At 41.4% G+C, this 12,327-nt stretch overlaps 1 protein-coding gene across 6 annotated transcripts in view; it reads right to left on the bottom strand.

Annotated features, from left to right (window-relative positions):
- Positions 1-2,523: 2,523 nt before the first annotated feature.
- The window catches only part of LHFPL2 (LHFPL tetraspan subfamily member 2), a 125,183-nt gene continuing 115,379 nt past the window's right edge, over positions 2,524-12,327 (bottom strand). For all 6 annotated transcript variants that reach the window (XM_054811060.1, XM_054811059.1, XM_054811061.1 and 3 more), the window contains one exon: positions 2,524-4,140. In XM_054811060.1, the coding sequence (XP_054667035.1) occupies positions 3,884-4,140 (257 nt within the window). In that variant the 3' untranslated portion in view covers positions 2,524-3,883. The remainder of the gene's footprint in view (positions 4,141-12,327) is intronic.

Here is a 12,327-nt window from a genome sequence, read left to right as displayed (position 1 = left end):
TTTTGCTGGGCTCTGTCCTTCCCTTGAAGCAGGCACCAGTGCCCACTCCTTTCAAGGAAGCCTTGAGCTCCTCTCCACTTTCCCCTGGGACGTGAGATACTCTGATGTGGCATAACAATGCAAAAGGGAAATGATTTGGCTGAAAAAAAATCTCAGAATTTAGGGAACTTTATTGAGTAAAATAGGTACAAAGGTGATATAGACAACCCAGGAATAGCTCAGTAGCAATGGTTTTTGCAGTGCTGCCTGATAAATAAAGCACATTAAGAAACCTTGCTGAGCCTTTTCAGCTTTGACAACATACAATCTAAGAGACAGACATAGCTTCACATTGAATTGTCTGTATTATATAGATCTGAGTATTGCAAATCAATCTAGAAGATATTTTTGTTAAATGTTTAAGCTGCTGTTGTATTAATCTTCAAAATCAGTCATTCTATTGCATTACTCTATGCTTTAGTTTGTCCATACCACCAAAACTCCAGCCACATCTTCCCTGGGATGTCCCTTTTCAAATATCTTGTTTAAAAACAAAAACTAAGAAAAAACCCCCAAACAACAAAACCCATTCCTGGTATTGCACATCTCACACAAGTTTGTGTATATATATATATATATATATAATTTTTTAAATATGCTACAATTTTTTTTAAAAAAAAGGTCTATGGCACTTTACAGAATATAAGTTTACAAAGTCAATCAAACCACAGATGTTTGAAGAATTCTTCAATACCACAAAACCAAAGTTAAACTGAACTAATTGGTACACAGGTTTTAAAGAATCCACAGCAAATTCTTCTAGATCCTATGCAGTGCATGTACATTAAGAAGCCGTTACACTCCGCAGCCCCCTTGTGAAATTACTTAAATTAGCTTTAAGCTGATTTTTTTTTTTCCCCAAAAATATTATTGAAAACTACTGCAGAGGTGAACTTCAGGAACAGCTTTAAACAGCTGTCAAATTTAATGAGTGCACCCTACATCTGAAACCCTCATCCACAAAAAAAAATTTTTTGCAATATATACCATCTTATCACTTGCTAGAAAAACAGAACCCTGAGAAAATAAATTCTGATGAATTTTTTTTTCTGTATTTCTTCCCAGCCTGTCTTCTATCTGTGCTATGTGATGAACATGGATATTCTTGCAAGTTAGTTGATAATGTTGTTGCAGAGCAAGTTGATAGTAGACCAGCAACAAGCACAAAAGCTGGTTCTTCTTGGTTACAAATGCAAACAAAAGCAAAACATGCCACTGAAAATACCTCCTTGTACTTAAAAAAAATCCACAATGCACTATTAAAATTTTTAAGCGTTCTGTATCTCACTGCAGAGGTCAGCTAGTAATGTAAATAAAGATTGGTCATCATTTACTTCTAAGCCAAAGCAGTATATGCCCTCTATACCTTTTGGAAGAACTGACCTTATTCTGACTATTCAAGTGCTCAAGCCAAAGCAGCATTTGTCACCCTAATATAGTGTCAAGATTTGTTGGCAGTGGTGACATGGACATCAGATTGCTACCCACCTAAGAAAAGATAAAAGTGTAAATCTACTTCGTAATTAATTTTTAGCTCATTTATATGCTACCCTTACTCCTCCTAGCCCCCCTTTTCCAGTTGCAGCGCCCACAAGAGCAGAGCAGAGCTGTTGGCCCAGCCTCTCTGCTGCACAGTCCAGCAGAGGGCTCAGGAGGAACGTCAGAAGGACGGTCTGAGGCGCCTTCAGCTGTGCTGGACCTGAGGTACAAGCCAAGTGCGTGCCCTTCAGACAGCGTGTTTGTGTGTGCGGGGCAAAAACAAGGAGAGGAACACAAGTGTGCACAGGATGTGCTGGCTGTGATTTTTGTCAGACACCACTTTGTGCTAGTACTTTTGATTTGTTAAAATCTGGCTTTGTGCTGGCAGTTGGCAGAAATGGTTCCAGACTGTAACTTTTGTGTTTTTAAATTAAGCATTTAAAAGAAAAGTTTAAAAAAAAGTCAAGAAAAGCCTAGTTTTAAACTAGACTACGGTGGACGTGGGTTGCAGGAGCAGGTGAATGTAAGAAGAGGAGGCCAGAATAAAACAATGCCTTTTTAATATGGGCAGTTGACCATGCATGTTGCACAGCGGCTCAGAGATCACCTCTGTATATCCAGGGGCCTGAAGGTGCACCGGGCAGGGACACAGGCAGGCCGGGAGCTGAGCCTGGTTTGCTCCACAGACGGGCCAAGCTGAGGCGGCATCCGTGCTGCGCAGCGGGCACCAGAGGAGTGCTCCAATGCTGCGGCTGCTCGTGCTCGCTGCGCTCGAGGTTGGCCCTGGGCTTGTGGTCCTGACTGCTGAACAGGTCTCGTATTGCGAGTGACTCGAGCAGTGTATTGAAATTCGCGGTCTGCCTGTACAGTAACAACAATTTTTTAATACCTATAAATAACTAATGGCACACTTTAAGGGACTGACCACGCATAAGCAAGAATCTCTGCTCCATATTGCACAGTGAAGTAATGGAGAGCAACACTGTCATGTGATGATATTAAACTACCACAAAATAGAAGAGGAGTCTAAAATTCACTTAGTATTTCATTAGAACTACTTCTCAGATGAATTCTCCCCAATGCTCCTGTGGCTCAGTTGCATCATCATTCCTTTGTTTTTTAAAATACTTTCAGGTTTGTTTTCAGAAGTAGTTCTAGTAAGTGATGCAACAGCACAAGGAATACAACCAACTGCCTTTGAGAAAAGAATGTCATTTGTGGCAAGGTCTGTTTTATTTCTGCTGACTTTAGTTGGAAAAGGGTCCATAATACATGCAGTTAAAAAAAAAAAAAGGCAAAGATCTTCCTAGTCATGTAAAATTTGGCAAGACTTCCTGAAAAATTTAAATTTTCTTAAGGACTCATGTGGCTCTGGGTCATGAGACAGAGTGATCTGTAGACTAGGAATGAGGTTTCACTGGCAAAAAAAAAGAATAATACTGTTGAAGTTCAACATGCGATCTGCATTTGCAGGAGAGGTTACAGCCCAGACCAGGCTGTTGGCATTCACAAGGTAATGCCTGGCTGTGCTGTGGGGAGTTGTCATCTGCTTGGGATTTTCAGGAGAGGCTGTAGAAATATTTCTAACAATGGTTATTTCAAACAATTTTATCAAAATCAGGTGAAAGCCAGCATAACAACAGCTTCTCTGCCTAGTCAATGGAAACAAAATCATTTACCTGCTAATTAACAAGTGGCACACACCTTGCACTATAGTTTCAAGATAAAAAAACCTGGCAGGAACTCAACTTTTTAAATGCTTAAAGATTGGTGTAAACTGTGTCATGTCAACTTTGCTCTCTCCAACGTACACTTACTATCTGAGAAGGCACTGCACTTTAGGTTCAGTATCAAAAAGCACCTCAATGAAAAGTATGGTACCAAACCAGGTGGTGGTGAAATATTCACAGGTGAGGGGAGCCCTTGGAAGCAAAGCCTAACTAAAATAGGCCTCTCTTTTGTATAAGAAAAAAAAAATGTGCTAGCTTTTATTATTTTAAACCCAAATTCTTCAAAGTTACTAAGGTGGGTAAGGCAATTCGATCTATCAGAATTTGTCAGTTAAAACAACATTCCTGCTCTATATACACAATTCCTCACCTCCCCAGCCAAATTAATATATTCCACTGTGTCCTGATCATAGAGTGAAACTAAAAAAAAATCCCCAAATATTTACATTCTGCTTTCTTGGGATCCTTTCTCAGATCCTCATTGCCCAGCAAGGAAGAAAGACCATTTCAGTAGTTCGGGTCTGGAATGCATGGGGCTCAATCACACACATGGTAGAAACAAGTAAGCAGATCTGCTTGTCCAGTCAATGGAAAGCAGATCAAGATCCAGGTGCTGGTATTTTTCCCCACTGGAGTTAAAGGAGGCAGATAAGGTTTTTTCCTTCTTCTATTTCTTCTTGCACCTTGTCACTGGATGTGGCTATTTCAGCTTGCGCCGAGAAGACCGCACAGATGAACGTCAGAATAGTGCCACCAATAGCTGTGTAGAAAGCCCAGCCCAAGGAGCAGTCTCCGAGTTTGTAAGCAGAAGCATAAGGTCCACAATAGCTTATTGCCTTCTGGCATCCCCAACCTGCAGGGTAAAGTATCAAGCCTAAGATAAGGAAGAGGCCTAGAAAGAAAAACAGAGAGACAGAAGTTTAACACATGATCAGTTTAACAACATGTGTAGTAATGGCTATCATGGTCACTACTCACTCCTAAGTACTAGGATTAGGAGAACCCTTCCTCATCCATCCAACCTTCCTTTATTGATTGTTCCCTAGTATATACACCATGCAGTGTTTTATCTAAACTTGGAGCTATCCTTTGTTTTTTTCTTCTGAAAGGCTTAGTTCATATGATAATGGCCTAGTTCCTAATTTTAATCTCTGTATTTCTTCTACATCCTTTGTTTTCACACATTATTGCTAGGTATACAGAGCTTGCAAAACTTTTGAGCAACTCTACCTTCTGCTTATACTAGCACTTTTCAAATATTTAGGAATGTATGCATCCACTTTTGAGTTTGTGTTTAGCTAGCCCTCATTCAATTTTATTTAGTCATTCATCATAAACATTTTTACATTTCTCCCCCTGGATTTTTCTTACATTGATTTTCTTGCCTGGAAAAAAAAATAAAAATCTTACACTGCATCTGCTTATTTGGCTGCCTTAGGACATAGTAGAAAAATAATACTGCCAGTTCAGTAAGCTGCTTTTGTAATGAAGGAATTCTGGAGTCGGCCCCAAACAAATGGATCTGTGTACAGCCAGCACATAGGTCACACTGGGATCCTCTAAACAAGCGACTGACTCCTGCAGAAGGAAGCACATGTCTAGTGATGTTGGAGCAAAAGCCTCAACTCCCCATCTTGCTAAACTGCCCGAACACCCTGCTGTGCCTCCGGCTGGAAGTTAAAAGCTCACACTAGATGTTTTGCCTAGCCAATAGTCTCTCAAAGTCATAGTTTTCTCTCCTGTGAGGACCAGTCTTTATCTAAGCAGTGAAGGTATTCATTAAGGAAATGAAAAGTCACATTAGAGTCCCTCCACACATATGTCTTTGTACAAAGATGACATTTAATCAAAACGCCTAATACGCTAGTGGCTACAGTGCTCTCTTATGGGCCCTGCTAAAAGAAAATCACAGTGAGTTAAAAATAGATCTCCCTCCTACAAGGTATGTAGGAAGGCTCTAAACATCCGGACAGATCATAGGTATCAAAATTTTGCTTTGTGTTTTCTTCAAAATTTTACTTAGAAGAACAGGAAGAATTATAAAAAATAGTTTTTGCTTAAACACAACCAGTTAATACAGAAAATGAATACAGCCTTCCAGATCCCATAAATATTACCGATTTATTTGTCCTGCACCATAAAGTCCTTTATTCAACCTGGCACCTTGATGAAAATAGCTGGTAAAGGTGCTGTCACCTTCCAGAAGTGGGCTGAAAGTTGTGCTTTTTATGTATGGTGTTGGTTCATCCATTAGATTTCATCTAATCTCAAAACTTCTACCAAGTAATAAAATAGAAAACAGTCCTCTTTTCTCCCCTATACTAAGAGATTACCAAGAACAGCTTTAAAGACTTTGCATCTTCTTCAATTCAGTTAGACTAGACTATGCTGCAGGACTTTACATTTCCTTAATGGTTTGTTTAAAAAAAATTCAGTCAGATGCAGAGTCTCTCTCACTGAGAAAGAAAAGCTTGGTCCTAGCTAGTAAGCAGTTAATACACACAAAATGCAAAAACCATCATCCAGCTGTCTAAAATTAATGTCTATGAATGCCACGCATTTCACAAAAGAAAGTCCTTGCTCCATCATTTTTCTAATGATGACAAAACACCATGGACATGAATGAACTAAATGCCATTATTGTCTGGGGCAGCAAAATCTATTAGTGAGTGATACTAATCTCTGTGAAGGGATTTCATCACTGCTTACATTTAAGAGCCAATGACAAATTTTATGCAGTGTTTCCTGGCTGATTGGCCAAACTACATTAAGTATAAAGTATTGCTTTATCTTGGACAGACCTGGATAAGCTGTGCTTTCATCCTGCTGAGCCCTGCAGCCGTTTCAGACTAAACACCGGCAGTTCCTTCTCCTCTGTTCATCGCTAGTTTCCTGTTCTGCGTAACCGGCATGACCACACTATGTATTTTTCTGACTGTACAGTGCTATGGGCCAGTTGCCGTTTTCTCTAATGAGCACAAGCCCTTTGGTAGTTAAAACCCACCATCACCGAACTAAGAAGCTGGATCCAAAGTGCCAATGTAGCAGCTGCCAACAAGGACTTTTTTAAAGTTTACCACTTCATCACTCACAAACCTAGAGAGCCTGTACTTAACAGCTAACCTGGCTTACGGCTGAGTCACAAGCAGTACTAAGAAGCTACATCCATCTCTTTTTACCAAAACTAGAGCACTGAACAACTGAAAGCTACTAGTTCATGGTATGCATGCCCCAAGCTGAAAAGCCGTTACCCAGAACTCAGCCCCCGCAAAAGGCTGCAGGACTGCTGTCAAGTGTAGCCATCAGGAATTTACTGAATTAAAACTTTTTTTTAAGAATACAGAAAATTCCTGGAGAAATAGTGAGTACAGCCCTTAATTTGATAAACTACAGCTGTCTTCTCACCAATCAAAATTTGGTGAAAAGTCTTAACTAGGGACTTGAATATGGTCAGCCTCTCACCTGTTTTTTCCTTCAGATAGCTAACTTTGTGAATCCTATACTAGCCTAGCCTACTAAAAGAAAAAAAAAAATGTTTTCCCCACTGAATCTACCTTCTACTACTCCATTTTAGTGCAGACAGAAAGCTTCTCAGGACATGCACCTCTTCTCATTATCACTAATATTTATCATCATTTCTCATTTCATTAATACCTGGTTCCTCCTCGTTAGGAAAAATGAATAGATGATTCAATTAATCAAATTCAACATACCCACAATAGAAACAGCACTCCTTGGATTTCACACTGACCAAAAGCAAGTAGAAAGGCACAGACTTCTCATCACATAGCTCAAAGCTTCAATACCTGGAGCAATGCCTGAGCTGTTCAGGGTGCAGAGATGCCTTCCTGACTCTTACCACCTGCCCAAAAAGGGGTGCTCAAGTAAAAAGATCAAGACAAGCTTTGCCTCCTGCTTCCCATTAACTACAACAGAGACAGTCACAGGCTACAGAGCTCATCTCAATGACTCCTGCAGTTTAAACAAAATAGAAGCTGCTTTACCACCCACCAACAGAGCAAGCCATGGGCTAAAATAGAAGCCAGCAATCCAAAGCACTTTATGTCCAGACACCCCGCCCCCGCCCCCCCCCCCCAAAAAAACCCCCACAAAAGAACCACCTCTCTGCTCCTAGGAACATGGATGCAGAGGGAAAGGAAGGAAAAATACCCATGTGGAAAGAACAAGGTAACATATAGCAAGGGCAGGAAAGGTTGTGATGCCACTTGAAAAGTCATGGTCTGCTTTTAAACAGGCGAAACGATTAAATGCAATACGAATAGCTTGGCAGTCTCTGCGCTCTTCCACCTTTGACCTGTGTAGCACTGCACAACCATTTTATGCAATGCAAAGCCAGAGGGCTGTTTCTACAGCTAACATTGCAGCCTTGATCTACATCTAACACACATGTAAGCAGCTGCAGTTGAGCAAAAACCAGTCTGTGGCGAGACGATCCACAAGGGGAAAAAACATGGTACATTTTCAGTGCTGATTTCTCATACCAGTGTCCACAGCATAGAGCCTGCTGCTTTGATATAAGTTTAAGCTTAACTGCCTATAATCCTGCCTCTCTGTAGCTGCTGCTCAGTCCCTGGGGCTCGCCTGCCTGCAGCTCTCTCATTTGGGTTATTTATTTGCATTACCACAGAGCCTGGCAGCTCTGCTCACAGTTCCTGCCTCCAATAGCTGACAATCTGCTTTTCAGACAAAGCACGCAGAGATGGAGCGCAAGGCACAACTAAGATAACCCCAAACACCATATCAGCAATAGCTTAACGAAATCCATAGTCTGCTAGTTACCCAGTTTTTCTTTTACAGCCTCTGCAACAAGACAGTCTTAAGAAAAATGTTGAAGGAAGAGAAATCGGTTTTCAGTTGCTTGTGGACAGCACAAAGCAGCATGGGGTGCGTGGTTTTGTTTTCTGAAGAGTCCCCGGGGGGGGGGGGGGGGGGGGAAGGCGGAGGAGGGCGCTCGGTGGGCTGCAGGGAGCCAGCAGCAAAGTATCTTGCCAGTGCATGAAACACGGCAGAGAGCATGGCCTGGAGCTCACAAGGGGCTGGAAAGGGGAGCCAAGCGCCTTATCCCTGGCATTCATTTATACTCACAGCTCCAAATACAATCTACAGACTTCTACAACAGTTGCTCTCTGGATTGATTAACTATTATAATTCTCAGGTTTCTTGAATTTGATTCAGTTATTTTTACACTTGACTCATTCAAATATTACTTCTGTATTTAATCTGTATCGTGTGGTTTTCTAAACCATTTAATGCTGTAAATTAAGAATAAAACACTTAAGCTTTTGTTAGCCATTGACGTACAAAGCTCAGTTTTCTGTTGTATAATTTTATGTCAGCATAATCTGATAAAGCAACAATTATCTCCTGTCAACAGTTTGCCTTGAAACGTATCTGGCAGGAGGACAGTAAATATTAATGATAGAGATTTCTTTTTCTTAATAAATCAGTTTTTGCTCTTGTCCCAGTGTCTTTGAAGAGAAGCCAATCTTCAAGAGAAAGAACAGAGAAGAAAAACAGAGTGCTCTATCTGAAGAAAAGTTTTCTGCAACTGATCCTTTGATTTCTTTGTGCTGACATACAGTAAATGAGAGTTTTAATTCACAGCCAATCTACCTGTGGAATTATTGCTGTTTCTTCCCTCTGCTGGGAGGAACAAATTCATTTTGAAAACATTACAAGCTGTTTTCCACTGTGCTTCTCTACAGGCCCACAGAGCTCAGGCTTGCTCTGCTTTAGATTTAATCCCCTCTCTGCGCACAGATGCACTGTACGTATACTTTTGCTCCTACTTCTTAATAAATCTACCCCACTTCTTTAAATAAATACATAATTTTTCATAATTACATTTTCCTTTTTCTTAGTTGTCGCCAGGTCTCAGTTACCTTTCCTCTTAGGATTCCTTAAAAGAGCTGTCTGAAAGAATGCTACAAAATGCTGCCACATGCCTAGGAATAACAACAGAAAACTATTTAAATTACTTTTTTATCCAGAGACCTCATCTAAAACTCTTTGGTATAAGTCTGTCAGCAGAAAACATTTTCCCATCTTTCACTGAAGGCAATTTGCCCATGTAACACTTTATTATCAATTCCTATTTACCTGCTTTCAAAAGGAAGCTTTAAGAAATACCAAATTTAGAAGAGATTTAGATTTTATTGGGATTATTAGACTAAAATGTATTTCCTTATTACAACACCAACAACCTATTAAACATTACCCCTTCTGTATTCAAATGATGTAAAAGCAACTCCTTTCTCCTTAAATACCAAAGCAAAACACTACAGCATACTGTGAAATATCAACGTAAATATAGCAGACTGTACTGCTGTGCAGCAATGTTTCTGAAGACAGTTCAGTAATGCTTTTTCTATATGAGAAGTCTTTTTGGTTTTGTGCACCAAGAACTTTTCCCCTTTTAAGGGCCTGGAACTGCAGCAAGGAGCTGCTCCTCCTGTTTTCTATACACTGCAGTAGCATTGCCAGCCTAACTGTGGAAAACCAACAGCCCGATCTATTGTTATGGGCATTTGTACGTCACATTATGTACTGGGGTCAGATCTGAGTAAAAGCTTTTTCATTCCATCCTTGGAAGCAACCCTCAAGACAGGGGTTAGGCAGATGCTTGTTTAGCTAAGTGAAGGCACGCTACTTACTTTTGACGAGTCTCCTGTGCAGCTGCTGTTGTGCCATATTAAACAGCATATACTAACAAAGCCAATTTCCATTGCAAAGCCTGAAACTATCTTCTCATTTCCTAGCAAAATAGCAAAAAAGCTTTTAAATGCTGCTGAACAAACAGGAAATTAAGCAGCTGTGATCAATGAGGTGGCACTGCAACAGGCTCCCAAGGAGCAGCACAACTGAGCAACAACATTTTAAGAGAGGAAGAAAAAAAGGGTAAAGGCAGGGAGGGATTAGCCTTGCACAACACCACGCAGGCAGTGCAGGTGGGTCACTTCCTCAGTGGCAGCGATCCCGATCGTTCTCATCTTCTGCGCAACCACAGGAGATTAACACTCAGCCCAAGGGCATTGCACCAGCCAGGCAAAATAACCCTGCCTTTATTGCTCATATTTCCAAATGTGTCATTATGCTACCTGAATACCCAAACAATTTCATGTGTAAAATATTTGCACAAATGTACTATGCTAGCTTAACCCGAAAAGGCTTTCACATATGCAAACTTTCCCTGACAAACCCCTACCCAGCAGGAATACTACTACCAGGTTGCCATTTGCGTGCTTTTGACCACTTCATCCACCGATATACAACTGAAATGATGGCCTCCCACTTAGCAGCTGTATAACAGACCCCTTCAGCCCTGTGAAATAATTCAGTAATCTCATTTGAATCAAATGAGAGCTAACAAGCCAGGCTCAGGTCAGCTGATGTGGTGGTCTCAGCAAGCCCCACTGGCTGTAGGAAAAGGGTGAGGCTAGTGCCAAGATGCTGAAGGGAGCGCTGGTTAAGGTACCTGCACAGCATAGGGCTCCAGACCTGCCTTCTGCAGTGGCTCTCCATCCCCCTGGATGACTGCCAGACCCACCAAATGCAAGCAGCTAACGAGAGGCAAGGTCTTTGCCCAAAAAGAAAGGGGAGACTTTGCAAGCCATAGTGCCTCGGAGATGGCCTCTGGCCCACTTGGAAACGCTGCACAACAAACAAAAGAAAAACTCGTAACAATTAGAAGATCAATGTTTTAAAAAGCCACCTGGACACCACACAATGCTGGTTCGCAGAAGCAGAGGGGATTTGGGCTAAGTTGGAAGCATGGCTGTTGAGGGTGGGGAGGATTGCTGGTGGGCAATGCACTGAGGCAAGGTCCATACCCCCATACCGGCAGTCACTGCAGAGGACTGCAGCTGTATACAGATTTCAGTGTACCTGGGATACCCTAAGCTGAGGCAGGAGAATTAATTGTTTAAAACTATAACCAAGTGATGGCTCAAAACCTGCCAGATACTTTTTTTTCCTTTGAAATTGTCTCAGGGTCATATAAGGGTAAGCAATTACCAGAAGAAAAAGCAGCTCCCTAACCACTGCCTTCCCCAAGCTGAGGAAGAGGGTAAGATCCCATCTCTTTTCAACAGTAAATTAACTATACCATTTGCTTATGTGTCTTTTCCATTTATTAAGCAAATCAACGATGCTCACTGATAACCAAACCTATGCAAACACATGTAAACTTCTGATGGCATTACTGATGTTGGGGCCTGGAGACAGGGACAGGAATACAGCGCAGGGGGCTACTGGTGCGAGACTCAACTGTCAAGTGTATTTTGCTACCCAAAGAAAAGGCGAAAAATAAGTCAGTTTATCAGCTTGATGTGGGTTGCTTTGGCAGAATGACATCTTTTGGGGGATTCAGGGTTTGGGTTTTTTGATATAGGTATGATCTAACTGCTTGGAATTACCTGTAACAAAGTATAAGCCTGCAGACTCCTGGTTTTAGGAGAGTGGAAGGCAAATTTGCCATTAGCTTTTACTAATTTTTATACAGGTGGTGAGAGTCCCCATTAGCTGGAAGGGAAGGAAATGTGGAGACTCAAAGTAAGATCAGTCCCAAGCCCTGAAATGGCACCACTGCCTCATTGCTGGCCATTAGCCATGTGGAGTCATGTCACCACACTATGGGGACTCCTGTGCAGTGGATGCTAACTCTCCAATTAAGTCAAGATACAGCACTTTATAGGGGAAATGCCAAATGTTTACAAGTTTTCAGCAATGCAGAGGTAACCAAAGACCTCTCCACTTGTAGGGCCACTGTTCAGGCACAGACACGAGGGCTGGTCACCTCTCATATTTTACCTTATAAGCCAATGAATCATTGAGTGTTTTTAATCTAGGACAGCCCAATAAAAGGCTTGAAGCTGCTAAATGAGAAACTGAACTGTGGATGGTAAATTCAGGAGGTTCCTGAGACAGGGAAGGAAACATCAGGCCATGTCAATTATTTCGTCCATGAAAGAAGCAGAGGAGAACACCCAGTACATTTCACACCACTCACCATAACCTTTTCAACTGCCGTTTGACCAGTGAGCGCCATGCCTTCCAAACC

Source organism: Grus americana, chromosome Z (assembly GCF_028858705.1).
Source record: "Grus americana isolate bGruAme1 chromosome Z, bGruAme1.mat, whole genome shotgun sequence".
Classification (NCBI taxonomy): Eukaryota; Metazoa; Chordata; class Aves; order Gruiformes; family Gruidae; genus Grus; species Grus americana.
Note: the sequence above shows the minus strand (reverse complement) of the source record. Positions and strands in the feature narration are given on the sequence as shown.